General features: G+C 36.3%; 1 protein-coding gene across 1 annotated transcript; it reads left to right on the forward strand.

The window, feature by feature from the left end:
* Positions 1-889: 889 nt before the first annotated feature.
* Positions 890-15,320, forward strand: LOC105058263 (protein ACCELERATED CELL DEATH 6-like). The gene is made up of 5 exons (XM_073251142.1): positions 890-1,083; positions 10,719-11,266; positions 13,808-14,126; positions 14,221-14,347; positions 15,042-15,320. Exons 1-5 carry the CDS (start codon positions 890-892, stop codon positions 15,318-15,320), a joined length of 1,467 nt encoding a protein of 488 aa, XP_073107243.1.
* The last annotated feature ends 744 nt before the right edge of the window (positions 15,321-16,064 follow it).

Raw genomic sequence — 16,064 nt, forward strand, 5'->3', positions numbered from 1 at the left:
TTTTTAAAATATTTTTTATCCAAAAATATTTTTTTAAATATTTTTTCTTTTAAACGAGCTTCGGACTAGGCCTCCCACAGCCCCGCTCCCACGGCACTGGCACCGTCACACACCTCGTGCCGCCCGAACTTGGCATCCACGACCCCCGCTCCCACGGCACCGCCACCATCACCCAACCCTCGCGAGCCACCCCCCACGGTGCCACCACCCTCTCCAACCCCCCGTGACCCAGATCCCAATTCGAATCCTGATCAGATCCCTATCTGGATCTCAATTTGAATCGAAATCTCGACCCGAATCCCGATCTCGATCTAATTCGGATCGTGATCCAAATTTTATTTTTATTAATCAAATAATAAATATTTGATTAATATTTTATTTTTTTATTTTTTTATTTTTTTTTATATTTTTTTCCCCTCATTTCTCTCTTTCCTTCCTCCGTCCTCGCCGTCACCTACTCCTCCCCACCGTCACCTCCCCGACCAACCCCCTTCCCAGCCAACCCCCTCCCCACCGTCACCTCCCCAATCGACCCACTTCGCGACTTCATGGCACCGTCGTGTCGCGACCGACCCCTTCCCCGCCCCATTTCGGCCCCGGCCACCGGCCGTCCTCTCCCTGGCCCCATCTCTGCCAGTCGACCCCCTCCCCGAACTCATGGTGCTGTCGGCTACCCACGGTCCCCTCTCCATCCCGTCTCGCCTCGGCCACCCTCCGACCTCATCCCGCCCCCGTTTCGCCCCCGGCCACCCCCTCCCTGGCCCCATCTCCGCTGGCCAACCCCCTTCTAGTCCCATGGCACCGCCGGCCGCCCACGCCCTCCTCTCCACCCCCGTCTAGCCCCCGGCCGCCCCCTAGCCCCATCCCACCCCCGTTTCACCTTCGACCGATGGCCGCCCCCTCCCCAACCCCATCTCCACCGGCCGACCCCCTCCCTGGCCCCGTGGCACCACCGGCCGCCTACAGCACCTTCCTCGCCCCCGTCTCACCCCCAGCCACCCCTCGACCCCATCCTGGCCCCGTTTCGCCACCAACCACCCTCCGACCCCCTCCCCACCGGCCGACCCCCTCCCTGGCCCCGTGGTGCCGATGGCCGCCCACGGCCCCCCTGCAACCCCCTCCGTCTCTCGATGGCCCGAATAACACAAAAAAAAAGGGTTGGAACGTTAGCTCCGACGGATGGTGGTGCGGATGGCGGACGGCGGTGGCGACAGTGGAGAGGAGCTCGCTGGCGGGAAGAGAGGGGGCGAGAGCATGGAGAGGGAGAGGGAGAGGGAGAGGGAGAGCGGAGAGGGGAGAGGGGAGAGCCCAGAGAGAGCACAGAGAGGGAGAGGGGAGAGGGAAAGAGGAGAGGAGAGAGGGGAGAGGGGGGAGAGGAGAGAAGAGAGGGGAGGGACGTCGAGTTGACGTGCATTGAATGCAGAACTATTAGCGACGAAAATTTTCATCACTAATACAATTATTAGCGATGAAAAATTATTTTCGTCGTTAATAATTTCCATCAAAAAAATTTTTTTTACTAAAAATTTTTCTCTCTAAAAAAATTATTTGCGATCAAAAAAAAAATTTTATCATTAATAACATTATTAGCAATGAAAAGTTTATTTTTGTCATCAATAATTCTCATAAAAAAATTTTTTTCATTAAAAAAAATTTTTGCTAAAAGAATTTTGCCCAAAAATATTATTAGCGATAAAAAAAATTTCATCGTTAATAACTTTTAGCAATAGAAATTTGATTTTCGTTGTTGATAATTCTCATCAAAAAAAAAATTTCTCCACTAAAAAAATAAAAAAAATTATTTACGATGAAAAAGATATATTTCATCATTAATAATATTATTAGTAATGAAAATTTAATTTTCACCACTAATAATTTCCATCAAAAAAATTCTCCACTAAAAAAAAAATTTTTCTAAAAGAATTTCATCCAAAAAAATTAAATTTTTTTTAATCTAAAAAATTTTTTTAAAATAATTTTATCAAAAAATTTAATTTTTTATTAATAAAAAAATTATATAAATAGTTAATTTATGATTTTTTTAAAAAAAATTACGTACATAAAAAAGTAGCTTGGCTATCGTTTATAATGTATACTTTTGTAGATCTAGAACATGTTAAAGAGCCTAGTTGATCTTCATATGGTTTTGTTAGAGTTCATCAATTAAATGGTCTAAAAATTCAGTGCTATTTTTCATATAATTAGGAACTGTAGTCGACACAAGGATTTGTCATCTGACAGAGTTTGATTTCTATCTTTGCAGCTATGCTGGTATAAAGATAATATTTTTTTTATATTTTTTTCTCATTATTTTGTTTTTCTAGGTTAGGATGGGCTAATCCCCACCTTTTCTATCCTACAATGATGGGTAGCAACTGGTGAACTAATTTTTACAGATAATCTTCTTGGTTTTAAGTATTTGCATAATCTAATTTTATTTAATTTTTAAAATAATTTTTTTTATCAATTTAACTATATTTTATTTTTATTTAGGAGATCAGCAGACCATCACATTATCGTGTACTGTTGGATGATAATCATTTTTCTACTGATACACTATAGATGTTAACTAACAATCTTTATTAAACATGAGTTAAATTTTGATCGTACTCTTATGTTTTCACAGATACTTTGTTTGGACTAATTTTTAGGTGATCTACTGGTCTTAGTTTCTATATAGAGTTTGATCTTTCTAATAGAGGATCGACATCAATTGGTGGTTCCAGGGATTGGCTGCTGTGGTGCATCATCTGCCACAGATTAAAAACAGTATTCAAGAAGTTATATTTTTTTGTTAAAGATGTTATAGGCTTTTGTTATCATAAAAAATTCTTGATCAAACTTTTTTTAGATGGTTTAGAAATAAATGACATAATTTAGTCTATCGAACAGTTGATAAATTTTTATTCTTTATACAGCTAGAAATTGATATTTTTTTAAATCAAATTTCTTGCATTTAATTTTTCGAGGTGGTTTGCTCTTGGATCTTATAGACAATTGATTCGGTTGTAGGTAAAAAATTTTATTGTAGCATCCAACAAAGTCTGGATACTAGAAGAATAATTTTTTTCAATATCAAAAGTTATTTTTTAAAATTTTTAATTATTTTTAAAATTTTTATAATTTTTATTTTTTAAAAAATATTGATGATGAAAATATTTTCATCATAAATAATCAACTATTTATGATAAAAAATTAGTTTTCACCATAAATAATCAATTATTTATGATGTAATAATTTTATCATAAATAATTTATAATTTTTATAATTTTTATATTTTTTATTTTTTCAAACCCATGGTGATGAAAATATTTTCATCATAAATAATCGACTATTTATGATGAAAAATTATTTTTTATCATAAAAAATCAATTATTTATGATGTAATATTTTTATTATAAATAATCAAAAAATTTTATATTTTTTAAATTTTAAAATATTGACGATAAAAAATTTTCATCATAAATAATAGACTATCTACGATGAAAATTATTTTTCATCATAAACACTAAATTATTTATAATATAATAATTTTATCATAAATAATACATAATTTTTATATTTTTTAAATTTCTTATTTTTTCAAAATATTGACAACGAAAATATTTTTATTGTAAATAATCAACTATTTATGATGAAAAATTATTTTTTATTATAAATAGTTAATTATTTATGATGCAATATTTTCATTACAAATAATTCATAATTTTTATATTTTTAAATTTTTAATTTTTTAAAATATTAGCGGTGAAAATATTTTCATCATAAATAACTTCTATTTATGATGGAAATAGTTTTTGGTCATCAATACTAAATTATTTATGATGTAATATTTTTATCACAAATATACTATAATTTTTATATTTTTTAAAATTTTTTATTTTTTTTTCAAAATATTGATAATGAAAATATTTTTACATAAATAATTGACTATTTATGATGAAAAATAATTTTTCATCATTAAAACTAGGTTATTTATGACATAATATTTTTATCATAAATAATTCATAATTTTTATATTTATTAAATTTTTTATTTTTATTAAAAATATTAACGAAAAAATATTTTCATCATAAATAACTGCTATTTATGATGAAAATAATTTTTCATCATAAATACTAAATTATTTAAGATGTAATATTTTTATCATAAATAATCTCTAATTTTTATATTTTTTAAATTTTTTATTTTTTCAAAATATTTGTGATAAAAATATTTTCATCATAAATAATATTCTATTTATGATAAAAAAAATTTTATCACAAACACTATGTTATTTACGATGTAATATTTTTATCATAAATAATTTATAATTGTTATATTTTTTAAATTTTTTATTTTTTTAAAATATTGATGATAAAATTTTTTTATCATAAATAATAAACTATTTATAATAGAAAATTATTTTTTATCATAAATAATAAATTATTTATGATGCAATATTTTTATCATAAATAATCTATAATTTTTATTTTTTTATTTTTTTTAAATATTCATAATAAAAATTTTTCATCGTAAATGATGAGTATTTATGATGAAAAATGGTTATCATCATAAATATTTAATTATTTATGATGTAATATTTTTATCATAAATAATCTATAATTTTTAAATTTTTATTTTTTTAAATATTCATGATGAAATTTTTTTATCATAAATAATGAGTATTTACGATGAAATTTTTTTATCATAAATATTTTAATTATTTATGATGTAATATTTTTATCTTAAATAATATGTAATTTTAAATTTTTAAAATTTTACTTTTTTTATAAATATTAGTGACAAAATGTTTTCTTTGGGAATAATATTATTGTCGATGAAAAAATTATTTCTGTCATAAATAGTTAAATTATTTATGATGAAAATATTTTTATTGTGAATATTTATAAATTTAAAATTAAAATAAATATTATATTATTTACGATGAAAATATTTATCGCAAGTAATTAGTATTTATGATAAATTTTTTTTCATCGCTAATAGCGAACTATTTGCAACAAAAAATTATTTTCATCATAAATATTTCATTATTTATGATGAATTTAATTTTTCATCGTAAATACTCATTGACGACGAAAATATTTTCATCGTAAATAATTCCATCACAAAAATACTCTTTTCTTGTAGTGAAAATAAAATAAAAACAATCAAATATGTGGATCAGCCAAAAAAAGACTCATCTCTACGAGACATGCAAATTTCACTATGAGTAAAGAGAAAAATTACAAGAAGAGATCATACTCTCAACTTTCGTATACCCAATCTCTCCCTCATAAGAAGCTCTTCCTCACAAAATCTCTCTCTCTAGGAAGACCCCCTGAACCCTTGAAGCGACCGCTATCCACTACCTGATAGTCTGTCTTAAGCATCCTACTCTTGCTCTCTATCGGTGCCTCACTTCTGCTGCACTGAGTCCTCTGCCAAACAACCAAAATCACACACTGCTCTCTGTTTACCCACAGAGCATTTTAAAAGCCCCAAAACCCAGGCTATATCGGAATCAAACTCCTGATTGGACTTCTATAGCTTCTCGGCCATCCGATCATGCCTCAAATCATAAATTGGCCATTGGATTGCGTCCATCATGCCAGATTATGCCTCTGATCTCTCAAGGATGGCTCACAGTCATCCGATCGCGACTGCGATCATCCTAAGCCATCCGATCGTGCATCGATCCATGAGAACCCATCGTGGACCGTGAGAATCGACTCTAGAAATGCTTCGATCTACCATGGCCCGTGAGAAACCAATAGAAAATGGGGCGCCCGATCCATGCACCCACCCATGCATCGCCCGATCCATCGTGGACCGGGATATCGCTGGACACCCGTGCGCACCTGCTCCTGCACATGCCGCCTGGGCCCAGGCCGTGCCTGCACGTGCGCTCTTGGGCCTGGGCCGAGCACCACACATGCCCGCGCATCCACGCACTGGGCCATGCGCTCGCGGTCGGGCCACACGTTGCTGTGCGCGGTCACGCCACCGCAGCCTCCGCCATCCCGCCGCCGACCTCCATCGCTTCGATTTTCGTACCATCTTCTATCGAACGTATCTCTTTCATCCGATCTCCGTTTGAGCTGATCTTGGGCTCGTTGGACTCCGTTCGTCATCACAGATCTCGTTGTGGGCTCAGTGCGAATCGAATCTCGAGGTGTCAAATCCTAACAGTGCCGTCATAGACTGAAGCATGATCGTGATTAATCCAAAACTAAAAGATAGCTATAGATTTAAATCATATTAATAAGATATAAATGATAAGTTATATGAATCACTGATGATATTCATGTTGGATTTGCAATAATATACAATTGGTAATATATATTTATATAATTGTAGAGTTATAGTAGATGCCTTATATGAGATTTTATGATTTATGTTTTGTTCTTGATACTGCTTATTTATTATTTTTTTAATTATATTATTATATTTTTGTATGAGAGTGTGGGTATTCTTACTATGCCACCAAGTTCAAATCTCTAATTCTCTGTTTTCTTCCAGAATCATAGGATACGTAGCATTAGAAGAGTTTGAGTGTCAAGTTTGAGTGATGGAGTCATCTTATAAGTTTTGCATGATCTCTAGGATGTCGTTTTAGAATTTATGTGGCCGTGTCATGTCGACTCGAAAAATAGATTTAGGGCGTGACATCTTTGATCCACTCTTCTAAATCTCTCTGCATCACCTTCTATTAATAGAATCGGATGGGCTACTTTTTCAGCCTCCCTTATCGTCAATAATAACAATAATAATAATAAAAATAAAAAGCCTATTGAAAAGTATGAGTTACACTGCAAAGGTTGTTCTTACCGACGATTCCTAATTATACCAATCTGAATAAAGACAAGACTTGAACCCAAATTATTGCTAAATACATCAGAAAAATAAAAATAAAAACAAAAAAAAACTAACACTTTTATCGCACAAACGTCAGAATTAGCTTAAGCAGGCCCTACTAAAATTCTCAGGCCCTGCCTGGGTACGAGCTTTTAAACTAGTTGAGCGGGTGGTGTCTAAATTAACCAGTTCTGTCGGTCACAAGTTGACTGGATCCATAACCAGACCCAAACTACCATTCGTAGCCCGTAGCAATGCCGGACTGGCAGGCTGCACCAAGTCCCATCTTCTAATCCTTGGCCTAACAATATGCGGCCAAGATAAATAGGGCACCATCTGTCCTTTAATTAGTTCCAGGAAACCGTGTTGAAGCTTTGCTGCAGTAGATGGTTCTTGGAAGGACACTAGTGGAATAATTTCTCACAGCCAGGTACTAATTGATGTCCGGCTTCCGTTCCTCTCTCTCGAGGAGATGCTGATGGTGATGGACGTTGATAGCTAGGCCTTGGAGCCTTGGAGAGACCGTGACCTCCTAATTAGTTCATCAACCATGACAAAAGCAAATGATAGAAGGATTTTTTAGTTCATCTAATATAATATAATGTATGGCTAATGTCACGATCCAGCCCATAAGGTTTTTGGACTTGGCAAAATCTGAAGAGCCCAAAACAGAATCCAATGGGAGGAGGAGGAAGACTCCTAACCGAAGTCTTCTTCCTCTCTGATTCCGATGAAATCGGACCCATGGAGTCCGATTTAGGATAGGATAGCTCCTCTATAAAAACCCCCTCTCCTTTCCTCTAAGGTTAGCCACGACGAGCACCGGATTTCTCCTTTTATTTTTCTCGAATTTTTTTCATTGAAGCTGCGGATGTCATCATCGTGTTCATCTCAAATACTCGTCGGAGACCTCACCGGAGTCGGAGGTAAACCCATCTTCTCTTTCCCCTCTTCCTTTCCCTCCCTTCCACAGTGCGATGCACCCTCGCCGGCCGTCGAACTCGTCGAAAAATCTATGAAAAACGGAACCTCTGTTTTGCTCTATTTTAGCCCGATCTTTTCCTTCTTTTTTTCGATCACCGACACCACCAGTTGTGGCATCTCACCACTAGGATGGGACCCTCACCTCCTAGCCTTCCTTCCCTATGGGTCTTGGCCGCCGGCAATGGGCCAATGATCAGAAAATAAAAAGAAAATGGTGGGGTCCCTGTTTTTCCAAATTTTCCTCCGTCGATTGGACCTTGCCGTCGGCCTTCTCTTGCCCTGTCACTATCAATCAGGTACCACCGCCCTCGCCGGAGCTCGAGTTACCAAGCTCCTCCCTCGGGTCCTCCCCTACTCGACCAAGGAAGAGGAAGAAAGATGAAAATGGGAGAAGGAAGAAAGAAAAGAAAAGAAAAAGAAGAAGGAAAAGAAAAAGAAAAAAAAAAAGGAAAAAAAAGAGAAAGAGAAAGAGAAAAAGAAAAATAGAAAAAAAAAAAAGAAGAAAGAGAGAATTTTTTCTCTCTCCTCTCTCTCCTTTCTCTTCCTCTTTTCTCTCTCCTCTCTCTACCTTCTCTCTCCAATATCTCTCTCTAGATTCTCTCTCTAGACCTTTTTTCTCTCTTTTTATGAATTTTGTCTCTCTAGGATCTTTCTCTACTCTCTCTTTGATTGCATCACAAACCCTAGGATAAATTTGAAATAAAAATATGATGATTTGAGATTGCTCCAAAATTTGTGCGGTAGATCTGATTCCAGTCCGATCCTATTCGAAATTTGTAACACTTGATTCATATTGAGTCATCCTGATAGGACCTCTGATGATCTCGACCATGATTATCTCATCTGAAGGATACGAAGATTTCTCTCTCCACTTTCTCTCTCTACTTTCTCTCTTTAAAATTTTCTCTCTCTTCATGGATTTTCTCTCTCTAGAAGTCTTATAGATCAGTGGAGGATCCAGATACTTAGACAAATCCTAATTTTGGTTAATCCTGAGAGAGGTCCTAGATTTGTATTATTAGGATTGATTATCGGATAATTTTCTCCATATATAATTTTTATATTTGATTAGGGTTATGAAGAGATGATTATCTACATATGATATCGAGTGGAATATTTTGTTAAAGACATTCATAAATCAAAGAAGAACATTGATTTTTGGTGCTTGGATCAGTCACCGGTAAAGATAAGAATTCCTGTACATGATCATCATTATATATGTTATTTTATCGTTGGTTTTATCTCATTGATTTTGCATCGTTGGATTTGAGATCGATGAATTTGTTATATCTGAGATACTGTTATTTATTTATGTGATTTTGAGTATGAGTATGTTATATCAATACATATGTATCAGCGATTGATGGCATGATTATATGAGTATGACATATTTATTATACTGCAAAATTTGAATTGATTAATGAAGTCAAATATTATAATTTCATAAAAATGAAAAAAAAGAGAAATATGGTTTGGACTAGCCTTGTATGTAGAATAGCCTGCCAGGAGCTTATGCTTGGGACAGCCCCCACAGGCTTATGTGTGGAAGAATTTAATCCGAGAAAGATCATGAAGAATCTGATCCGAGAAAGATCATGAATGATTTGATCCGAGAAAGATCATGGCCACTTTGATCCAAAAAAGATCATGAATATTTCGATCCGAGGAAGATCACAGAAATCAATCCGAATAAAAGATTGTCGCATGATCCTGATAGTCCAAAGCCAAAGCCAAAGCCAAAAAGAAAGAATTAAAGACGATGTGATAATAGAAGAAAATAGAAAGATAAGACATGAAACAATCGTTGAATAAAATTGTTTCACTTATTAACATATGATAATGCATCTCTTATGATAAAACAGATAATCTATAAATGTTTGCAGTATTTTGGACAGTAAATATCAGCTTTTATGTGTTATTGTTTATCTTTATTTTCAGATTATATTATTATATTGATGTGATATGAGAATTCTTACTGGGCTGTAAAGCTCATACCCCTTCATCTTTCTTTTCTTCTCAGAGTTACAAGATGTCCATGGTTGGCTATGATATGGATTTGTGAGTGAGCAGATGCATAGATAGAGTATCGTTGATACCTGATCAGAGGATTGAAGAAATGTTAATTGTAATTATGCAAGTTTTATGAATTATTATTGAAATTAAATATTATGGTTGATAATGTTGTAATGATTTAATTTGGCCTTGCATATTCTTTAGGACTTGCTCTAAAGAGTATGCGGCCATCACGTATTCGATCTGGATATTGGGTTTGGAGCGTGACAACTAATTTATCAAGGTTTCCTTGTTGGTCCTTCCGCACAGTGAATTTTTTTAGCCAGTAATTAACCACTTTTGAATTATCAAATAATTGTACGGAGGAGTTGTTTCTATTGTTTTCCATGAACCTTTTTTTTTGTAGACGGAAGTCTTTGCCAATTGTTAAACTCCCTCCGTACTCCAGTAGCTTTAAACTTCCCGCCAGCCAAATCATTAGCAAACCTGTGACCACTTATGTTGTGGCAACTTGCAAGGTTAAGCCAGTCTTTCCATGTACCAGCACAAGGTATCAGTGACCTAACTTTTTTCCTGAGACAGCCCAAATTAAAGATGAACAAACTATGGACTCTGGCACGCGGGGAAACAAGAACAAGGTTCCCGAGACATTTAAAAGAATCGACAAGTCTTCTTCGTCTGTATACGACCTACATAAATCCTATCATCGTCTTCATGTGGGAGAAGGTTTCACGATCCTCCTCACGGATGCGGGAGCCACGCGATGCACGCAGTTTCCTAGAAGCAGTCAACGCACCAATGTTCCCATCGAGTTATATATGTGTGTGTGTGTGTGTCAACCTTTGTGAATCTACTCCCAAAAAAACTTTTGTGAATCAAAACAGCAACGAGAGATGGGGAGAGGTAGTGAATCAAATGCTCCTTGAGTTGTTGGAGGCAGCAAGGTCAGGGGATTCTGCTCGCCTTCGACAAATAGCCGAGGGGAACAAGACCCACCTCAACGATGTCACGGTGGAGGGGAATACCGTGCTCCACATAGCAGCCAAGATGGGACATTTAGAGCTCGCAACGGCCATCTGCAGGCTGCAGCCGTTGCTATTAACCAGGCAGAACTCCAAAGGAGACACTCCGGTGCACTGCGCGGCCAGGGCCGGGCATCACGCGATCGTCACCACCTTCGTCCTCCCTCCAATCGTAGATGACGAACTCGGAGAGGAGAATGTATTATTCCGGCTCCTCAGGGCGAGGAATCGCGTCGGAAACACGGCCCTTCACGAGGCGGCTCTGAACGGCCACCAAGCGGTGGCCCAAACGATCATGTTCATAGACCCAGACTCGGCGGCTGTGGTGAATCAGGCGGGCGTGTCTCCGCTCTACATGGCCGCGCCAAACGGCCAGACAGCGCTGCATGCAGCCGTGCTCAGAAGCTACGGTATGCTGCGGTAAAGTTATAGGATATGCATGGTATACAGTATTTTGCATTATAATTATTATACTGCTTGTACCCAGCAGTTGGCCGGAATAATTCCCCAAGAAATAAATGATATAACAGTGGAAACATTTCGGCCACCCTTGATAATAACGATTACGGCCATTCCTTGATTCTAACAAGTATAGGTTCGAGATGTATCAATGATTTATTTTTGTGGTCTCAAACTGTTGGATCGCACAATATCACTTAAAGATGTGCACATATATTAGACATATTAGATTGCTTTAAAATCTGAAAAAACTATACGATCCAATGGTTGACATTGCAAAAAAATGATCCATTAATTCTTTCCCACAAAAGATACAATTGGAATCCAACAAGTATAATATGTTATTTGTTGTTAGGGCGGTTTCAATCATGGGTGGAAAAAATAATAGTTGTTATTTATAATAGTTTTGGGCCGCTACCTGATAAAATGATATAAAATGATAATATAGGATAGAAAAAAATAGATATTTTGAGGATTTATGTGGATGTATATTTAGTTCCACATCGATTATTCGCTTGGAAGATCTTGGATACTTATATAGAATCAAAGAATCCAAATAATATTTTTTGACTAGTCTTTTTGGATGAAGTCATCAATTGTTACAAATGGTATCAGAGCCAATCCAGTCTATAGACTATGTGGAATAGGAGATACTACAGTACGGATTCATTAGATTGACCACAAACATATTGTAATGTTCATAAATGGATATATGGATTTGAACCTTTAGTTTGGTGAGGATGCTATGGCTTAAATGGAGAGTATGTGAGGATCCATATCTTCTAGTTAACCTTTTTGGATAAGGTCTTTGATTGTTACAGATACAGTAATAATATATTATTTATTATTATAATAATTTATTATAAGATATATTCGGGGACCATTAGTCAGCCTAATCTTTCTATAAATAAAATATTAGTTTTTCAAAATTTGCAAAAGAATTCCAACGAAATAGGTGTAGGTCAAAAAATAATTTTTTATTTATTGAAAAGTGAAGGCAAAATAATATCATCAATTTTTTATTATTGTCTATTATTTTTTATTATAATATTATTTAACACATGTTATAATAGTTATTATTTAAATATTAAAAAAATGGAATATTATTTTTGAGATAAACGATGGCCATTATAACTTTTGTAAAGTCAATGACACACGGGCATCCTAATTAATGATGTGCAATGCATTATTTCTCACTCTTTAACATGATAGCTATGTGTAGCCTTAATATGTCTATGCACACAGACGTGTACATGCATATATGTTTGTTTATATATCTTTCAATTTCTAAAATCTGAGCATATGAAACTTTATTCTATGTATAATTTATAGGTGTCAGAAAGAACAAAAACAATATCTCATCAGAACATGTTTGGGTGTTCATACTTAACTTTAATTAATAAAGCATATATGTCTTTTCAATGTTTAATCAAGTATAGATATATAATTAATTATCAAGTGCTTGTTGTTTATGATTCATTCTTTATGATATGTACTGGATATCTCATTCATAAAGTTCCCAAAGTATAGATTGTTTTGGCTTGATAGAAACTCAAACTTGACCCTTTGCCAACCTGAGCCTTGACATGACCCAATCCTCCAATGGATCAGCGCTAGACCTGAAAACTCAACAGATTTTGAGTCTGGATTATGGAGATCTAGACTCAATGTGACCTGATTGCACTCGTGTTAATAAGTTACTGGAGAAAAAGCTTAATATGGCCAAGCTCTATTAATTTGGCAGAGAAATTGGAGTCTAAGAATTATTTTTCTTTTTTTGAAGAAAAATAATCTATGTTTGGATTAATAGTCATACCGAAACATAGAAAAAAATCGTCAACTAGTCCTACGTCAAGTGGTCAATATCTCTCTCCACCCAGGGAGAATAACAAACATTTGAACTTTGGAGATGACATTCCACTTCTTGCTAACAAATAAATATGAAACTTGGTTATATATGATCTTAGTAGCAATCTTTCTAAATTTTGTCCTTGTATCAAATCCATAGAGGATGTTTTGCAAAATACATGATAGGTTTTTCTTTTTCTTTCTTTTTTTTTTTTTTTTTTTGAGAGGAACATTATAAGGATGATGATCAAAGTAATTTGCGAGTTTTAAGTAGATATGACATTTAGGGTGATCCGGATCTTTCATTGTCCATCTCAAGCCTTTTCTAGAGACAGGCTCCGTGTTTTATGTTGGCTCGGCTCCCTATCAATGATTGATCAAGGGGAAACCTTCAAATGTGAAATCTTCTCCTACTCAATTTGAGAGCCGGTGTGGATGTTAATTTACTTGGGTATTGTTGAACTTCAATCTGAAATCTAGCACTTGTTTCTCTCTCTTCCCTCCTCTCTTTTGTTTCTTAATCGTATCTCTCTATTTTGTGGATAGGCGATGCGTGATGCTGCTATCTTAATCACAGGTGATTTGCGAATACTTTTCGAAAAATTAATTTGATATTCTGTAACTTTTCTTTCCTTGAATAACAGATATTACAAAACTGGTACTAGAAAAAAAGCCGGCCTTCATCAAGCTAGGAGATGCCACCAATAACAGCACACCTCTTCACTATGCGGCCTCCGGTGGTGATCGTACAATGGTGCAACTCTTACTTGATAGCGATTTCTCAGCATCGTATCTACGGGACAAAGATGGCTTTGGCCCCATTCATGTTGCAGCCAGTGCTGGCCATCTTAACATAATAGCGGAGCTTGTACAATATTGCCCTGATTGTGTGGAGCTGATAAATAACCAAGGCAGGAACTTTCTTCATGTTGCCGTCATGAACAAAAGATTAGAAGTTGTTAAGTACGTGCTTGAATCAGCTTTTGTATTTTAGAGACCTTCTAAATGAGCCAGACAATGAAGGCAACACACCTTTACATTTAGCTGTCATCTCAAGGAACAGGCGCATCATCCAGATTTTATCATCCGATGGAAGAGTAAACACCAGCATCATGAATAACAAGGGCCATACTCCTCTTGGTCTTGCTTCCTTGACCATCAGTTCGGGAACAGCTCTTAGAATGGTACACATAAATTTATGATACTTGGTTAGATTTTTTTTTTTTTTTTTTTTATCATATATACTTGATTTGGATTTACTTTAAGGCCTATATGGCAACATCTCATCGAATAATCTAGCGGGATCAATGGGGAAGAGAGTTCAGGAATGGGAGAAAGGGAGGTAGAGGGAGAAGAGAGAGGGAGATCATGGAAGTTGTGGGACCATTCTGGCGGAATTTTTAAAAAAAAAAATCTTGAGTTTTTTTTTTATTTGTATATAATTGGTGGGGATCAGGCATCGCAATCTCATGCCCTCTCCCTTTTGTGCTTTTAATCTCTCTTATGCTCTCTTCCCCTCTAATCCTGTCGCAACTGGTGGAACCTTTTGAGTGACAAGCTTGAAAGTCTTAATACATTATAGTATCTTTTCACTATTAGATCACTATTAGCTAGGTTTCAAATTTTCACAAAATTTAGCTGCAGGGTGGACCAGATACTGCAAAATTTATGACACAAAAATTTAGCACTTCTTTGCCTAGCTTGAGTCCTACGAAACAACTTAATAACATTTTATTGTCATACATATATTTGCGTTGGTGTAGTACGTGGGACAAATATTTGTTATATTTGTTTCATAGTCGTATTCTTTTCTGTGCATTTTTTGAATTTCCCTTTGCCTTATAGTGTGATATGCTAATGTGTTATTGGGTTTTGCAGTACAAAATCATGACAGATTTGATAAATCATGGCTCACGGTTTACTCCACAACGACTGGATCTCATTACATATCACCTACAAAGAAACCAAGAAGAAGAAATAAACCAGTGCAGGGCATTACCTAATAATCTTGCAATAGTAGCAGTCCTCATTGCTACAGTCACCTTTGCTGCAGCATTTACTCTACCTGGAGGATACAAGAGCGATTCAAGCTCTGATGCAGGCAATGCCATATTAGCAAATAGAGCTGCATTCAAAGCATTTTTGGCCTCAGAATAGCTTAGCTATGATCAGTTCCATCTCTGTGGCAATTATACTCATTCGCACGGGAGGATCAGTAGATCATGACATTCGGGTATACTCCCTTATAACTGCAATGAAACTGATGCGGGTCGCACTTGGAAGAATGCTTGCAGCATTTGCAACTGGTGTGTACGTTGCAGTTGCCTCCGACTGCAAGTGGCTTGCTATTCTCACAGCTGTTATGATTTGCAGCGTTCCCCTTGGTGCTTAGATGACTGCTTATTAGCCTTTAAGTGATTTACTGGGCTTGGTGAAGATGGAAATTAATGATCCAAGAAAAGGATGCTCCTGTTGCGGCCAATCCTCCCATCGTCCAATCGTCGGCGTCGCGCACCTGCAAGAAGAGTCCACACAGATCGGAGATGCCTCCGCCGGAGGCCCTCCGACGATCAAGTCAGAGAGGAGACTAGGCAACAGTGGAAAATCAAGAGCTTTGAGGCGTTCCAGAGAGCCAACTTAGGGCTTAGAACTTTAGAACCCTCCAAATACTGTTGCCTTACCCCGTTTTTATAGTGAAATGCGGTATGATCCCATCATTAATAGTGTAGACAACTGAAGAGTTGTTAAATCGCCGGAGGCTGTCAAATTACCGTGGGCTGTCAAGCCACTGGGACCAATCCGTGTCCTTGGTAGGACAATGCCCCAGGATGGCCATGCCGCATGTCCTTGACAGGACAACTGCCCATAACAATCGTACAGCGTTTGGGTGGGCTGGCCGAC

Source organism: Elaeis guineensis, chromosome 2 (assembly GCF_000442705.2).
Source record: "Elaeis guineensis isolate ETL-2024a chromosome 2, EG11, whole genome shotgun sequence".
Classification (NCBI taxonomy): Eukaryota; Viridiplantae; Streptophyta; class Magnoliopsida; order Arecales; family Arecaceae; genus Elaeis; species Elaeis guineensis.